The 17,372-nt window shown below is 45.3% G+C and overlaps 1 protein-coding gene and 1 non-coding gene across 3 annotated transcripts; both read left to right on the forward strand.

Moving 5' to 3' along the window:
• The first annotated feature begins 7,605 nt into the window (after positions 1-7,605).
• Positions 7,606-11,003, forward strand: LOC125534585 (WAT1-related protein At5g64700-like). Of its 2 annotated transcripts, none has more exons than XM_087545447.1 (7): positions 7,606-7,812; positions 7,891-7,953; positions 8,581-8,697; positions 9,689-9,929; positions 10,018-10,176; positions 10,435-10,487; positions 10,664-11,003. In XM_087545447.1, exons 1-7 carry the CDS (start codon positions 7,640-7,642, stop codon positions 10,875-10,877), a joined length of 1,020 nt encoding a protein of 339 aa, XP_087401573.1. In that variant the 5' UTR covers positions 7,606-7,639; the 3' UTR covers positions 10,878-11,003. The 2 variants fall into 2 exon arrangements, with proteins under 2 accessions (XP_087401573.1, XP_048553727.2); XM_048697770.2 differs by having other exon boundaries at positions 7,609-7,812; positions 10,435-10,583.
• Positions 11,004-15,384: 4,381 nt separating this feature from the next.
• On the forward strand, positions 15,385-15,456 carry TRNAT-CGU (transfer RNA threonine (anticodon CGU)). Its single transcript has one exon. It is a non-coding gene; the product is annotated as a tRNA-Thr (tRNA).
• The last annotated feature ends 1,916 nt before the right edge of the window (positions 15,457-17,372 follow it).

Genomic DNA, 17,372 nt, shown 5'->3' on the forward strand with positions numbered 1-17,372 from the left:
ACTACTCCCTCGTTCAGTGCGGCATGCTTTACAGCTTAGAGCCGGGGCTCCAAAAGCGTTTTGAGAGACATGGAGCATATGAGATGTTCGAAGAGCTAAAAATGGTTTTTCAAGCTCATGCCCGGATCGAGAGATATGAAGTCTCCGATAAGTTCTTCAGCTGTAAGATGGAGGAAAATAGTTTTGTCAGTGAGCACATACTCACTATGTCTGGGTTACATAACCGCTTGACTCAGCTGGGAGTTAATCTCCCGGATGACGCGGTCATTGACAGAATCCTCCAGTCGCTTCCACCAAGCTACAAGAGCTTTGTGATGAACTTCAATATGCAGGGGATGGTAAAGACCATTCCTGAAGTATTTGCTATGCTGAAATCAGCAGAGGTAAAAGTCAAGAAGGAACATCAAGTGTTGATGATGAATAAAACCACTAAGTTCAAGAAGGGCAAGGGTAAAAAGAACTTCAAGAAGGACGGCAAGGAAGTTGCTGCGCCCGGCAAGCAAGCTGTCGGGAAGAAGTCAAAGAATGGACCCAAGCCTGAGACAGAGTGCTTTTATTGCAAAGGGAAGGGTCACTGGAAGCGGAACTGCCCCAAATACTTAGCGGACAAGAAGGCCGGCAACACCAAAGGTATATTTGATATACATGTAATTGATGTGTACCTTACCAGTACTCGTAGTAACTCCTGGGTATTTGATACCGGTGCCGTTGCTCATATTTGTAACTCACAGCAGGAGCTGTGGAATAAACGGAAACTGGCGAAGGACGAGGTGACGATGCGCGTCGGGAATGGTTCCAAGGTCGATGTGATCGCCGTCGGCGCGCTACCTCTACATTTACCTACGGGATTAGTTGTAAACCTCAATAATTGTTATTTAGTGCCATGTTTGAGCATGAACATTGTATCAGGATCTCGTTTAATACGAGATGGCTACTCATTTAAATCCGAGAATAAAGGTTGTTCTATTTATATGAGAGATATGTTTTATGGTCATGCTCCGATAGTCAATGGTTTATTCTTAATGAATCTCGAGCGTATTACTACACATGTTCATAGTGTGAGTACCAAAAGATGTAAGGTTGATAATGATAGTCCCACATACTTGTGGCACTGCCGCCTTGGTCACATAGGTGTCAAACGCATGAAGAAGCTCCATGCAGATGGACTTTTAGAGTCTCTTGATTATGAATCATTTGATACGTGCGAACCATGCCTCATGGGAAAAATGACCAAGACTCCGTTCTCAGGAACAATGGAGCGAGCAACCAACTTATTGGAAATCATACATACTGATGTGTGCGGTCCAATGAGTGTTGAGGCTCGCGGTAGCTATCGTTATGTTCTCACCCTCACTGATGACTTGAGTAGACATGGGTATGTCTACTTAATGAAACACAAGTCTGAAACCTTTGAAAAGTTCAAGGAATTTCAGAGTGAGGTTGAAAATCAATGTGACAGGAAAATCAAGTTTCTACGATCAGATCGTGGAGGAGAATACTTGAGTCATGAATTTGGCACACACTTAAGAAAATGTGGAATAGTTTCACAACTCACGCCGCCTGGAACACCTCAGCGTAACGGTGTGTCCGAACGTCGTAATCGCACTCTATTAGATATGGTGCGATCTATGATGTCTCTTACCGATTTACCGCTATCTTTTTGGGGCTATGCTTTAGAGACTGCCGCATTCACTTTAAATAGGGCTCCGTCGAAATCCGTTGAGACGACACCGTATGAATTATGGTTTGGGAAGAAACCTAAGCTGTCGTTTCTAAAAGTTTGGGGATGCGATGCTTATGTCAAGAAACTTCAACCTGAAAATCTCGAACCCAAGTCGGAAAAATGCGTCTTCATAGGATACCCTAAAGAAACTGCTGGGTATACCTTCTACCTCAGATCCGAAGGCAAGATCTTTGTTGCCAGGAATGGATCCTTTCTAGAGAAAGAGTTTCTCTTGAAAGAAGTAAGTGGGAGGAAAGTAGAACTTGATGAAGTATTGCCTCTTGAACCGGTAAATGGCGCAACTCAAGAAAATGTTCCTGAGGTGCCTGCACCGACTAGAGAGGAAGTTATTCATGATGATCAAGATACTTCTGATCAAGCTCCTACTGAAATTCGAAGGTCCACAAGAACACGTTCCGCACCAGAGTGGTACGGCAACCCTGTCTTGGAAATTATGTTGTTAGACAACGGTGAACCTTCGAACTATGAAGAAGCGATGGCGGGCCCGGATTCCAACAAATGGCTAGAAGCCATGAAATCCGAGATAGGATCCATGTATGAAAACGAAGTATGGACTTTGACTGACTTGCCCGTTGAACGGCGAGCCATAGAAAATAAATGGATCTTTAAGAAGAAGACAGACGCGGATGGTAATGTGACCATCTATAAAGCTCGGCTTGTCGCTAAGGGTTATCGACAAGTTCAAGGGGTTGACTACGATGAGACTTTCTCACCGGTAGCGAAGCTAAAGTCCATCCGAATCATGTTAGCAATTGCCGCATTCTACGATTATGAAATATGGCAAATGGACGTCAAAACGGCATTCCTTAATGGTTTCCTTAAGGAAGAATTGTATATGATGCAGCCAGAAGGTTTTGTCGATCCTAAGAATGCTAACAAGGTGTGCAAGCTCCAACGCTCGATTTATGGGCTGGTGCAAGCATCTCGGAGTTGGAACATTCGCTTTGATGAGATGATCAAAGCGTTTGGGTTTACGCAGACTTATGGAGAAGCCTGCGTTTACAAGAAAGTGAGTGGGAGCTCTGTAGCATTCCTCATACTATATGTAGATGACATACTTTTGATGGGAAATGATATAGAACTCTTGGACAGCATCAAGGCCTACTTGAATAAGGGTTTTTCAATGAAGGACCTTGGAGAAGCTGCTTATATATTAGGCATCGAGATCTATAGAGATAGATCAAGACGCCTCATAGGTCTTTCACAAAGCACATACCTTGATAAGATTTTGAAGAAGTTCAAAATGGATCAGTCCAAGAAAGGGTTCTTGCCTGTTTTGCAAGGTGTGAGATTGAGCTCGGCTCAATGCCCGACCACGGCAGAAGATATAGAAGAGATGAGCATCATCCCCTATGCCTCAGCCATAGGTTCTATTATGTATGCCATGCTGTGTACCAGACCTGATGTAAACCTTGCCGTAAGTTTGGTAGGAAGGTACCAAAGTAATCCCGGCAAGGAACACTGGACAGCGGTCAAGAATATCCTGAAGTACCTGAAAAGGACTAAGGAAATGTTTCTCGTTTATGGAGGTGACGAAGAGCTCGTCATAAAGGGTTACGTCGACGCTAGCTTCGACACAGATCTGGATGACTCTAAGTCACAAACCGGATACGTGTATATGTTGAATGGTGGAGCAGTGAGCTGGTGCAGCTGCAAACAGAGCGTCGTGGCGGGATCTACATGTGAAGCGGAGTACATGGCAGCCTCGGAGGCAGCACATGAAGCAATATGGGTGAAGGAGTTCATCACCGACCTAGGAGTCATACCCAATGCGTCGGGGCCAATCAAACTCTTTTGTGACAACACTGGAGCTATTGCACTTGCCAAGGAGCCCAGGTTTCACAAGAAGACAAGGCACATCAAGCGTCGCTTCAACTCCATTCGTGAAAATGTTCAAGATGGAGACATAGAGATTTGTAAAGTACATACGGACCTGAATGTAGCAGATCCGTTGACTAAACCTCTCCCTAGGGCAAAACATGATCAACACCAGAATTCCATGGGTGTTCGATTCATCACAATGTAACTAGATTATTGACTCTAGTGCAAGTGGGAGACTGTTGGAAATATGCCCTAGAGGCAATAATAAAAGTATTATTATTATATTTCTTTGATCATGATAATTGTCTTTATTCATGCTATAACTGTATTATCCGGAAATCGTAATACACGTGTGAATACATAGACCATAATATGTCCCTAGTAAGCCTCTAGTTGACTAGCTCGTTGATCAACAGATAGTCATGGTTTCCTGGCTATGGACATTGGATGTCATTGATAACGGGATCACATCATTAGGAGAATGATGTGATGGACAAGACCTAATCCTAAGCATAGCACAAGATCTGTAGTTCGTTTGCTAGAGCTTTTCCAATGTCAAGTATTTTTTCCTTTGACCATGAGATCGTGTAACTCCCGGATACCGTAAGAGTGCTTTGGGTGTATCAAACGTCACAACGTAACTGGGTAACTATAAAGGTGCACTACAGGTATTTCCGAAAGTGTCTGTTGGGTTGACACGAATCGAGACTGGGATTTGTCACTCCATATAACGGAGAGGTATCACTGGGCCCACTCGGTAATGCATCATCATTATGAGCTCAAGGTGACCAAGTGGTTGATAACGGGATCATGCATTACGGTACGAGTAAAGTGACTTGCCGGTAACGAGACTGAACAAGGTATTGGGATACCAACGATCGATTCTCGGGCAAGTAACATACCGATTGACAAAGGGAATTGTATACGGGGTTGATTAAATCCTCGACATCGTGGTTCATCCGATGAGATCATCATGGAGCATGTGGGAGCCAACATGGGTATCCAGATCCCGCTGTTGGTTATTGACCGGAGAGTCGTCCCGGTCATGTCTGCATGTCTCCCGAACCCGTAGGGTCTACACACTTAAGGTTCGGTGACGCTAGGGTTGTGAAGATATGTATATGCAGTAACCCGAATGTTGTTCGGAGTCCCGGATGAGATCCCGGACGTCACGAGGAGTTCCGGAATGGTCCGGAGGTAAAGAATTATATATAGGAAGTGCTGTTTCGGCCATCAGGACAAGTTTCGGGGTTATCGGTATTGTACCGGGACCACCTGAGGGGTCCCGGGGGTCCACCGGGTGGGGCCACCTGTCCCGGGGGGCCACATGGGCTGTTGGGGGTGCGCCTTGGCCTGCATGGGCCAAGGGCACCAGCCCCAAAAGCCCATGCGCCTAGGTTTCCACAAAAGGGAAGAGTCCCAATGGTGGAAGGCACCTCTAGGTGCCTTGGGGGGGAGGGAAACCTCCCCTTGGCTGCCGCACCTAGGAGATTGGATCTCCTAGGCTAGCGCACCACCCCCCCTTGGCCCTTCTATATATAGTGGGGGAGAGGAGGGACTTGACACACCAGCCCCTGGCGCCTCCCTCTCTCCCCGTTACGTCTCTCTCTCGTAGTATAGGCGAAGCCCTGCTACTGTCACGCCCTGCATCCACCACCACGCCGTCGTGCTGCTGGATCTTCATCAACCTCTCCTTCCCCCTTGCTGGATCAAGAAGGAGGAGACGTCTCCTGTCCCGTACGTGTGTTGAACGCGGAGGCACCGTCCGTTCGGTGCTAGGATCTCCGGTGATTTGATTCACGTCGTGTTCGACTACATCATCCCCGTTCTTTGAACGCTTCCGCTCGCGATCTACAAAGGTATGTAGATGCATCCGATCACTCGTTGCTAGATGAACTCCTAGATGGATCTTGGTGAAACGAGTAGGAAAATTTTTATTTTCTGCAACGTTCCCCAACAATGCCCACCTACTTGAAAAAGTTGGGGTCATTTTAAGAATATCGGGAAACATTGTGCTCAGTCTTCTTGCCTTTCGAACCCCCTCATTGAACATGGTCTATGTTTGGACGTCCTTCAAATGACCCCAAATTTTGCAAACAGCGAGGCATGCCCATGGTATTAATGCATGTCAGGTTTGAACGATTTTCAACACCGTATGCAAGTTGCGACACGCCAGGCCATCTATTGTTATTTTTTTTATCAAATTCATGAATTTTTCAAATTGATTAACTAATTTCAATTTCGCGAACTTTTTCAACCTTGGAGCTAGGGCTAGGCATAAAAACTGACAAACCAAAGACCAAGCTAAAAAAATCAATTTTTTGGTCTTTTGTGTTGGTGTTGGAAAATTTCTGCCAGATGATGCAAAGAAAGAGCGAACAATGCAGAATAATATACGAGCAACCCCAAATTTCTAGATCTAGATAGATAAAAAATTCTAACCATAGTGGAAGCTAAACGTACAATTAGAGGGCCCAACTTTTATTGTGATTGGAAACGAGAATATTCTGTTACATTGGACTCATGTATCTAAGCAAATTCTCTAACTGAAATTTTATGGATACATTTGTTGGTTCCTCGCAAACAAAAAACTGAAGCATATTTTAGTTGCACCAGAAGCAAATCCTCGAATTGATTGAAACATGATTTCATTGTGTTCAAAACACGTGTTGTGTCAAAATAATATTTGGTATGCATCAGAAGAAAGCAAATTCCATGTTCGAGATCTGATGGGATAAATAATTTTATCCAACACAAAACAATTTTTGGTAAAGTCGGAATATATTTTAAATTCGAAGCAAATTGATTAACTAAATGAAGAACATTTTCATTACGGTGAAAGCAAATTTAATATGCGCCTGATTTTAGGAGCATGTATGGCGTACAGACCACCTATGGGAAGGACATGTAATTTATACTCGCATGATTTTAGAAGGACAAGTAATTTCCGCTGGACAGCTTTAGGAAACAAATCAGAATCAATTCCGTTTGTTACGTGCAAACTACCTATGGGAAGCCACGTTCTCAAGTCAAATCCAGACAGCCAAAGCTTTCTCATCCAACGATGGTTGCTGGCCTAGTGCTTTCCGAAAGAAAAGTAGGCTGAAAAATTCACAATAATAAGACTAAAAGAAATAACCAACACAACAAATGCGTTGTCCCAGTTGGTTACCACGGGTGGAAGTAAAATCAAGAGGTATGGAGACCGAACCCTACATCACGCATATTTTTGAGGGTAAAAAAATAAAAAATGAAATGAGCCAGGCCAGGAGGGAGGGATTTGGATTTGCTGTGTACGTCTACGCTAGTACGTTTACCATACCGAAGCAAGCCTCTTATGATTTTACTCCTTGTCGTCCATAACTGTTGCCTTATTCTTTTCCACGACATGCGTCACTTTTGCCACTAATCTCTCCACCGTTCATAGAGATGCATTTGTTTACTGTTACCCTTTTCCTTTCCCACATCATGTGTCACTTTTGCCACTCACTCCCCCGTCATAAGACGCATTTGTATCCTGCAACCACTAAAAGACCTCTTCAAACAGAATAATGTCTATAGAAATATACAATTGCAAATGACTCACTGAGCATTAGTCACTGAGTGACATTTTTCTCTAGGAAGATGAACAACCTATGATGAATAATACTGTCAGTGCACATGACTTTTCATTTAAGCCAACATAGTTGTGCATTGGGTGTGGATGCATCATCCATTCTAATAAGTACACAAGCACCTTGTTACTGACATACCTAATTAGTTGCAATTAATGTTTTTTTACAGTGTAAAGTTTTGATGTTGTGAAGTATGATGTAACCAACTTGTAAGACCAAAAAGGAGTTTTCTGCCGTTTTTTAACCTTTTTAAAGTGAGAGGCTAGTGTGGCATGTTGATAGTAAAGCATAAGTACAACGTATTATTTCTTCAGTGGATACCTATGAGTCATATCTGAACAAACCTTATGACAGCGAGGGTTTGATTAAGTATCCTGATGGCAAATGCTTGACAAAGTGTTGCAATGGGCAAGTAGTAGTATTTAAGCATACATCTTTGAAGTTCTAACAAACGGGAGTCATGGGCAACAGAGCACCTTATGCTGTTTCATTTCTCTTAAGGTTTATCTATGCGGTTATGCAGATACTTACCAAGGTTGCTTTTAACCAAGGTACAAGCACATACGTTCTTGTTTTCTACAGGCATTTAATAGGTACCATGTTCTTACTGCCTATTGCTTTTGCAATTGAAAGGTACGCAGATTTTTGCCTGCTTATTTACGTGGATCTGGATGTCATCTAGGAAATTTGCACTGAGATTTATTTTTGCAGGAAAACGGTCCCACGACTCTCATACAAAGTCTGTCTGAAACTATTTGTGCATGCATTATATGGGTAGGTCAACATATAAGGCAGAAGTGCTGCTCTACACTTGATCTTCTTGTCTATCAAATCTCACTGTTAGATAAAAACATTACATGCAACAATCTGTTATGTTTTCTCCTTTTTGTATATTATTGGGGCGAGAGTATTCATGTGAGAAATGGTGACATGATTTATTAGATATCTACCTAACCTATAGTGTATCAATCTGTTTGCTCTTATCCAAACATATGTCTGAAGCTCTTTTATGTGCATCCATGTGTACCCTTGCAATACAAATTTACTTAGTTTTCATTAATTTCTTGCTCTGACCTTCTGGTTTGAGTGTAGTATAGTCATCGCCTTCGTCAATGCCAATCCACGAATTTCAGTTTTATCTGATTAATATATATTTCTAATTGTTCAGCTAACTGCGAAAATTATGGCACATCTTTGTGGGGGAAAATAGCTATTTAATTAGGTTAACTAATTAACTTTCTGCAGGAGTGTTGCGCAAAGCTAAGAATGATGTAAGTAGTTATTTTGTAGAATCATACCATCTATTTTTTTCTTACAACAGACCCTTGGTATTTCTTAGCTATCTTTACTGAGTTTTTGTTTTTAAAATACTAGTAATATTCATTTCTTTCATTTTCCCAGGATGTCTGCTTCTCTTAACATATCATGTGTTGGTCTCAATTATGCTTCAGCAACTTCTGCTTCTGCAGTACTAAATCTCCTGCCAGTGTTAACTTTCTTTTTGGCTCTTCTGTTGGGGTATGTGTTTTTAATGATAATTGCAATACATTCCTAGGGGTAGAACATTTTTACATTGCCTTGTGGTAACTAAAATTTAAATATGTCATCAAACTAAGCTCAGCAAATTTGTAGTTGTGATATCCACACATATATTGCATGAGTATGATATCTATATATAATCTATTTGCATTGAATACAGAAGAATAGCTTTGCATAAATGTGTGATTATGAGAAGAAGATTCAAGTTTGTAACATACATAGTTGATACTAGAAGATGACCCACGCGATGCCTCGGGATGGTAGGCCGAAATCATGGATATTGGGTTGATGGCGTGAATAATTGTGAGAATTATGATGTGATGAAAAATCATTTGTTGACGTGAAAAGGGTTGGACACATGGACAAGATAATTAGTGTGATGGTAGATTTGAGCAACATCCCTTAATTCTCTGGCCTTATCGAGTATGTAGTCACATTGTATGGTTACCCGATACCTACTAGGGTGCTGATACTTATTTGGGTGTACATATTTATTTCTCTGCACTAATTGACATTGATGTACCATTGTGACATTTGTTTATGTGCGCTTCTTTGAACCTAATAAAAAAATTACTAGCTAGCTAAATGCTCATGCGCTGCTACTGAAGTTATCTTTTCCTACAAATTTGTCAGTTGGTTAAACGTGTGACACATAGCCCATGCTTCATAAAAAAACATCATTACGAAATATACATTAGTCAAATCAACCATATGTGCAACCTCTGGAAAATGGACGACGACTGTGGTGGTTCAAATAACTTAAGAAGTGAATGAACCACCACCAAGTCAGATCTTTACCATTACTACTATTTAGTAGTGTAAACCTACTTTTGTGTAGATGTGAGTGCTTTGATGAACATGGTGTAGTAACAATAGTGGGACTGAAAATAGGTTCAACTTGGTTTGTCTACAATATTATGATAAAACAAATTGTGGATAAGTGAGTGATTTGTTATTCTTCTTATGGCAGAATGGAGTCTTTGCAATTAAAGAGCTTCCATGGGATTGTGAAAGTTTCTGGTATAGTGATTTGTGCGGCTGGTGTTACTGTACTAGCGTTATACCAAGGACCAGAGCTCAAATCTATAGTCCATCATCCTATTTTTCGCCACCCAAGTCGAGTTGATACTCATCCCTCAAGGAGCTGGATATTGGGAATTCTCCTGCAGTCTCTTGCGACTGTAATGTTTGCGCTTTGGACAGTGTTTCAGGTATGCATCTTGCTGTGTGCACAGGTTACAGATTCAGGTACGGTGTGTATGCATGTTCAGATGCTAATTTATTCCATGTTGCTTCTAGGGCCCTTTGCTGGAGGAGTATCCGTCCATGCTGCTTAACACGAGCCTTCAGATTGTCTTTGCGACTGTTCAATCATTTTTTATGGCTCTAGTGATGGAGAGGGACTTTTCAAGATGGAAGTTGGGACTGGATGTAGGTCTTGTGGCGATCATCTATTGTGTAAGTATAAGAATCCCCTCAGCAATAGCAAATCCTTCATTTTTTTACGAAACCTCTTTAGAGGGCGGGGAGCTGCCGCGTTGCATTAAGAAGAAAAGAGTTGGGCCAGTTAATGAGGGAAACCGGACCCAAAAACCATACATGGTGTTTGTAAGAAGAATGTTATCTTTTTTGGTAAAAAAAAACTTTTTCGGTAAGAATGTTACCGTACAAGTAGAAAAGAAAGTCCTGACCCTGTGAAATTACTTTACATTGTAGGGTTTATTTGTTACCGCATTGGCAAACTACCTCCAAATCTGGGTGATTGGCAGGTGCGGCCCAGTATTCCTGGCCATGACGGTACCCCTAATTTTGGTTATCACAATCATTCTGTCACTTCTCATAGGAGAAGCAGTCACCCTTGGAAGGTGCGTTTCTTAATGTTTGCTTGTTAGGCAGAAGTACTACACCCAAAAATATCTTCATATTTTCTTCTACTGATTAACAGTGTAATAAGTGGCGCGCTCATGGTTGGTGGCCTGTACAATGTTCTCTGGGGGAAGAGAATAGAGCAAGTAGCTCTCTGCAAGCAAGGATGTAGCGGAGAAAATGGATCATGCTTAGATTTGGAGGAACAAGAAAGCGGTGCGCCAGTTCCAGCAACGTGGGATTCAATCAAGCCAGTGCCAGGTTCGATAGAGAGAACTGATACATCAAGCTGAACTGTGACCATCAAGCGATGTTATTATAGGTGTATAAAAGCTTTTGCTTCAGGTCAGCCTACCAGAAACCATTCAGAGATCTGTAATATTGTTTACTGCAAGTCAGCTATAGCAGCTTTAATCGTTTGTTCAGGGCTTAACGTTCGTGTGGTGGATTTTGTTTGTGTTAGGTTATACGCCCTCTGTTCCGAATTACTTGTCTTGGATTTGTCTAGATACGGACAGCTTGAGCAATTTGAGAAAATGCCACACTTTTTCTGGCACTTTGCTCCTATAGCACATCTTTCTTTTATTTGATTAAATAGCATACTTTTGCTCATAGTTGGATAAAATACATGAAACTGAGATTTCTCCTCACTTTGCTAGTCAAGGCCAAACGTCATTTGCCCCTTAATAAAGCCGCTAAGCAGAGTCGCCCCTCCCCTCCTCCCTTTCTCCTCCGCATCCAGTCCACCTCATCCCCAATCCACCGGGCTGCCGGCGTTCTGCTCTTCTTCCCAGCCTTTTCCCTCGAGCGGGAGCACCAGCGTCCCCAAATCCTCTTCTTCAGGCCATATACCTCCCTCCATCCACCTGTTTCTTCTCCTCAGCCCGGGAGCCCCCAAATCCTCCGCCACCAGAGAGTAGCGGCGTCCAGGCCATCACCCATCTCCGATGCAACGAGGTGGCGTCTAGGGCCGTCGCGCATCTCCGGTGCTGCGAGGTGGCGTCTAGAGCCCTCTCCTGAGCGCGGCGCCCCGATCCAGAGGCGCGTACTGGCCGTCGGATCGACCGCGTGGACCCTTAGCCGGGCTCATCGACGAGGACACTGCAGACGCCGCGCTCTCCCCCGAGCGGGGAGACCTCGACCTAGACGCGGCGGAGGCTTGGTCCAGCACGACATCCGCGAGATCCTCTCCCTCTCTCTCCGGGAGAAAAAGATGATATATATTGGATTACTGGATGAGATGTTTAGCAATGTTTGTATTGGTGGGTAGCACTGAGAATATGTAATGAGAGACAAAGTCTTCTTTCTTCTTGATTTTTCACACATATATGCAGTTTTGAAGTTGTAATTTATGTATCGTTAAACCTTTTTAATAAAGGGCGCTTTGTATCAAGTCATAATGTCGCATTACATCATAATATTGCAAACATCATAATTATACAACTAACTTCTGCATAGCTAGGACACACACAACCTACATGAAAAAGGGAGACCCGTAGATAATAAGGCAACCCAATGCAGCAAAACATTGACAACTATCATCTCTTTCCCGAACAATGATGACTTCAGCAAAGAAATGGTGCATGGATGTCGCCGTTGCCGGATCCAACTACATAGGTCAGATCATGTGTTTTCACCAATGAAAAAAAGTAGCGTGTTACGACAAAATAGCGTGGCCCTTAAAATACGCTATTAGCATGCTATATCGCACTATTGCGTGCAATTTGCGAGACATTGTACATTGATTTGCGAGGCGTTGCTCAAAATGCTATAGCGTGCAATGAATTAGTGGCGCTATAGCGCATTGATTTTTTTTCACTGGTTTTCACCAAAAGAGAAAGCCCGAGCAAACTCTAGGCAATGTCTTCAACTAGGGAGCGTAAACCGTGACTACCAAGTACAACCTAGGGTTTTCACCTCACAACTCGGGACAAAATACTCAAAGAGCATCACCAAAAAAAGAAGTCCTATTTGTTCTCGTCACCGACTTGTCGGAGAAGAAGTTTAGCTAGAATGCCTCGATCAGTACCGGAATCGTTGATCAAGATGAATTCCACACATCGGCTGTTTGCTAAGACACCAAATCTACCATCACAAACAAGATCGAGCATTCTAACGCCTGCATTGATGTGGGGCACACCTCAACCATCACCCTAATATGATTTGATGCCCACTAGAGACAATCGTCTAACACGCGATACCAGTGGCCAAGTCGTGTTCATCACCATCGAGGAACCACCGGCGCCAACTCCATTAGACCCCGCTTGGATTCGGTGTAAGTTTATACACCCGAATTTAATTTACGGGTGTAAATTACCGGCCACAGTATGTTTTTCGTCTGGAATAGAAACGACGGCTGGAGGTCTGTATCGATTACGCAGGTGTATTTGGGAGGCAACCGACAATCCAATCGGAGCCTAATGGAGTACCACCGGCGCCAACTCCATTAGTTGCTTCACCGCATGTATCCGTGCCGATGGATAACCACGCGAACGGGAAGGAGCCCGACGCGCAACGTCAAAGGGCCCCAAGTGCACCCTACTCCATAGGTCACACTATATCGTGTACACATGAATTTTTTTTTCGAGAATGACGGGGGGGGGGGGGGGGGGGGGGGTAGGGGGCCCCACCGGTTGTTATATTACTCGAAGGACTCGGCAGTCATACGGTGTTTTTCATCGAAGAGATAAAAAACTACAAGCTAAGAAGAGAAAAACCAAAAAGAGGGGGGGAGGGCGAGTTACAGGACCGAAAGGAAAAAAGCGCGGGTCTCCAGGAGGAGCTCGCAATCAGGGGCGTCGTAGCGGCTGCTCCAAAGCAGCAGATCGTCCGCCGTCCTGGAAAGGATGTCGCAGGCATGGCAGTCGATGCCGTTGAACGTGGCGTTGTTCCGGGCTTTCCAAATATGCCAAAGCAGCACAAGGAGCCCGTCCTTCCAAGGCGCAGCCGAGGTCAAGGCTCCCGGGAGCGAGGAGAGAACCCCGTCAATCGAGTGGAAGGGGCCCAACCCAAGACGATCCCAGGTGGAGACCGCGCGCCTGCACGAGGTGAAGATATGCACAGTAGACTCCTCCGCGGAACAGGAGGCACATGTGCTAGAGGGGGCGCAGCTCTTCGCGTACAGATTTGCTCGCGTGCTGAGACGGTCACGAACCATCAAGCAAGCAAAGATCTTGATCTTCCGGGGGAGATTGGAGCTCCAGATGTCGATGGAGGACTGGCAGAGCACTCAGTTTGGAGAGAGCACCCGGAACGCAGCGCGCGAGCTGAACTCGAGGTCCTCTCCCCATGCCATGAACCGGCGGTCCGGAGAGTCCACGAGCTGCAAGGCACGGATGAGAGCCTGAATCTCACCCAGCTGAGCAGCGGCGACAGAAGAGAGGCGTCTCTGGAGATGAAGTCCGTCGAGGGCGACCGCCGCCACGGAGGCGTTGGGACGCGTAGAGTGGGAGAAGAGCGCCGCGTACTCGAAGCAGAGGGCACCACCTGGGCACCATCGGTCATGCCAGAAGGAGGTGGCGCGCCCGTCCCCGAGCTCCACGCGAGTGATGGACCTGTACGTCGGGAGGCCCTGGCGGATGATGACCTCGAGGAAGGAAGGAGCCGAGGAACAGTCGCCCACGTCCCCCCTGATGTTGCCGAGGAACCAGCTCTTCCACGGGGGACAGTCAGGTTGGTGAAGCTTGTGGACGAAGTTGAGGAGCAGACACATGTTCTGCCGGCGAAGATCGCGAATCCCGAAGCCACCCTCCTGCACATCCGCACACACTTTATCCCAAGCAATAAGACAACGAGCGCCGGAGCAAGTATCCTTGCCGGTCCAAAAAAAAGGCACGACGTCTACGATCAATCATGTCAATCACACCAGAGGGAAGCAAGTAAGAGCACATAAAATAAGTAGAGAGGTTATTAAGCACGGCATTACAGAGGACCATTCGACCACTGGAAGAAAGAAGCAAAGCACGCCATCCGGAGAGGTAGCGGTCCAAAGAGCGAATGAGGGGGTCGTAGGCGGAGATGGGGAGTTTCAGCGGGGATAGGGGAAGCCCTAAGTAGGGTTGAGGGAAAGAGGAGATGGGGCAACCTAGAATGCCCGCCAAGGTTGCCGACAGCCCATCACTACAGTGCATGGGGACGAAACCAAATTTGTGAAAGTTGATGGCGAGCCCGGTAGCAAGGGCAAAGGCGTCCAGCAAGTTTTTAAGGTGTGTAACCAAGGGGATGTCTGCATGGCAGAGGATAAAGGTATCGTCGGCGTATTGCAGGACGGGGCACGGGAGGGAAGGGTCAATGGGGTGGGTGATCCGTCCATCCGCGGAAGCACGGCAAACGAGGCGTTGAAGGACGTCGACAATGATAATAAAAAGATATGGGGAAAGCGCGTCACCCTGACGTAGGCCGTTGCGACAAAGGATCCAGTTCCTAGGGACATTATTGAGGAGAACCGAGGTGTGGCCGGTAGACAGGATGGCCTGGATCCATCCACACCACTTAGAGTCAAAACCCCGAACTGAGAGGACGGTGAGAAGGCCGAGTACACATGAATTTTGCCGTGCTATCGTGTCTCACAGCCGTAGGGAAAATAACGCTTACGATCCACGTGGACAATATCTAAATAGAAAGATGTGCTGATGCATGTGTACTTGTCACAGATGATCAGTTCGTAATTCTGAAATTGTATATGTACTGCTACTGACCTCAACTTCCAACAAACCAAACTCCACTAACAAGTCCTCGCCGCACAACGTTGATCGTGTTCTTAATTGAATTAAAGCCGCATTTTTCATTCTCATCATCAATGCCTCCGTAGCATAGTGGTAGTGCGTTCCCTTCGTAAGGGAAAGGTCGTGAGTTCGATCCTCACCGGGGGCTTAATATTTATAATCTAGTTATTTTCATTCTTAATTCTTAGTATGTTCTTATCATCTCGATGTTGGTAGTATATTTTTCCCATTCTTGTTACTTAATTCTTGTGTTCTGATCATCTCCACGTTGGTGTTTTTGTTTGCATGAAATTCAAAAAACAGCTGCATGCATGTGTGTCTAGTTATTCCTTGGTATAGACTTGCATGCATGTCTAGTTATTTTGGCATGTAAGTTTTGCTAGCACACTTGCCATTTATTTTCTTAAATTTCTCACTATTCCAAAAACAGCTGCATCGGAGAAGAGAAGACGAGTAGAACAACGGCGGCCCGGAAGAGTGATGGGTGTTCACGTTGTTTGGTTCACGAGCGAGTCCTAATCATCAATTTGATCAGTAATATGAATAACGTGACATAAAAATTCCAGTCATAGTTATAGTGATAGGGACATAAGTCACTCCTGTATTCAAGTTCAACTGGAGAAGTAGCTGCTGACGTAGACCTTAGGCAAGTCCAACGCGTCGTCGCAGATGACATGGATTTGATTCGTTTTTGTCTATTTGGGTCAACCGTAGTCGGCTTCCGGCCCTGTTCGCATTTTGCTAGTTATAGTGCACCCAACCGGCCAACGCATTTCGTCCGCGGGGCCATATTTTTACACACTTTTTGCATTAAATATAAACATTGCCCATAGTTTATAAATCAAGTAGTTTACAACCAAACAAAAATATCATAGTATACAAACCAAATAAAAATACGGTTGAAAGATGTCTAGCCATCCGGAATCGCCGCCAGAATAGCCTGGGATTGAAGAGTGGGACGTGCACTGAAAGTAATTGGTAAAGAGTAGGCAATGATCGGTCTCTCTATTGCGATTCAACGCCGGAGCGCCGCTACCTAGCAATTTGGTCACTGACAACCATAGTCACAACCACAAATTCCTCATCGTTCGATGAACACATAAAGTTGTTGAAAAAGAACTCATCTCCACTATCCATGGTACCTTGCGGGCAAAGCGTCTAACATCTTGCGGATGTGGTGGAGAAGTCGGCCGGTGAAGAACCCCGCACAGGCAGCAGGACTGTCACTGACAACCATAGTCACAACCACAAATTCCTCATCGTTCGATGAACACATAAAGTTGTTGAAAAAGAACTCATCTCCACTATCCATGGTACCTTGCGGGCAAAGCGTCTAACATCTTGCGGATGTGGTGGAGAAGTCGGCCGGTGAAGAACCCCGCACAGGCAGCAGGACTGTCAAAGTGGAGGCTGCCGTGGAATGAGGCATGCGGGCTTGGAGCTAGGTAGGCGGCGGCGGAATCGAGGCGGTAGCATGGCCGGGGAGGTGCTATGACGGCGGAGGAAGGAGACCACCAACGACGGTAAGAGCGGGCATCAGATGGGGCGTCAAGGCGGGGGGAGTGTGTCGATGCGGGCGGCGGCCTGTGCAGTGTCCAAGCGGGAGGCAGGGCGATGGCGATGTGGCCGCAAGTGGCGAGTGTGGAGGAGGGAGGGAAGAACGGGTGTTGTGCCACCGAAGGGTAGGCCAGTGGGAGGATAAGGGCGGGCGTCGTGTGTGTTCACGCAATGTTCGCGTCGACGCAAACCTGGCCTAAATTGGGTCGGAAATGGGTCACGGGCGAACGAAAAACGGTTGTTCGTTTGCGTAGGCTCGTTGGCTGTGATTTCTGTCCGTTTCGATTCAAACGGACGCGTGCAGACAAAATACGTTGGCGCCTTGACGTTGCCCTTAACACCGGTTTGCATTATTTGAATTATTCACCCATTCCAATGCCCAAGTTTTTCATCGGCCTTCGCTTATCCAGTCCGGATTATGACGAGCCGTTAGAGTGGCATTCGACCTATTGGAGATGGGACGCCACCTGCCCAACATCACATGTTTCTTCCACCCACTCCTCTCCC

This window comes from Triticum urartu, chromosome 2A, assembly GCF_056163025.1.
Source record: "Triticum urartu cultivar PI428250 chromosome 2A, HENAU_Tu73, whole genome shotgun sequence".
In the NCBI taxonomy this organism is placed as follows: domain Eukaryota; kingdom Viridiplantae; phylum Streptophyta; class Magnoliopsida; order Poales; family Poaceae; genus Triticum; species Triticum urartu.

Coding starts and splice junctions, on each gene's coding strand:
- LOC125534585 (XM_048697770.2), top strand. CDS start 7,640: ATGGGCAACAGAGCACCTTATGCTGTTTCATTTCTCTTAAGGTTTATC. Junction 9,930..10,017: donor CGCTTTGGACAGTGTTTCAG/GTATGCATCTTG, acceptor TGTTGCTTCTAG/GGCCCTTTGCTGGAGGAGTA. Junction 10,584..10,663: donor GAAGCAGTCACCCTTGGAAG/GTGCGTTTCTTA, acceptor ACTGATTAACAG/TGTAATAAGTGGCGCGCTCA.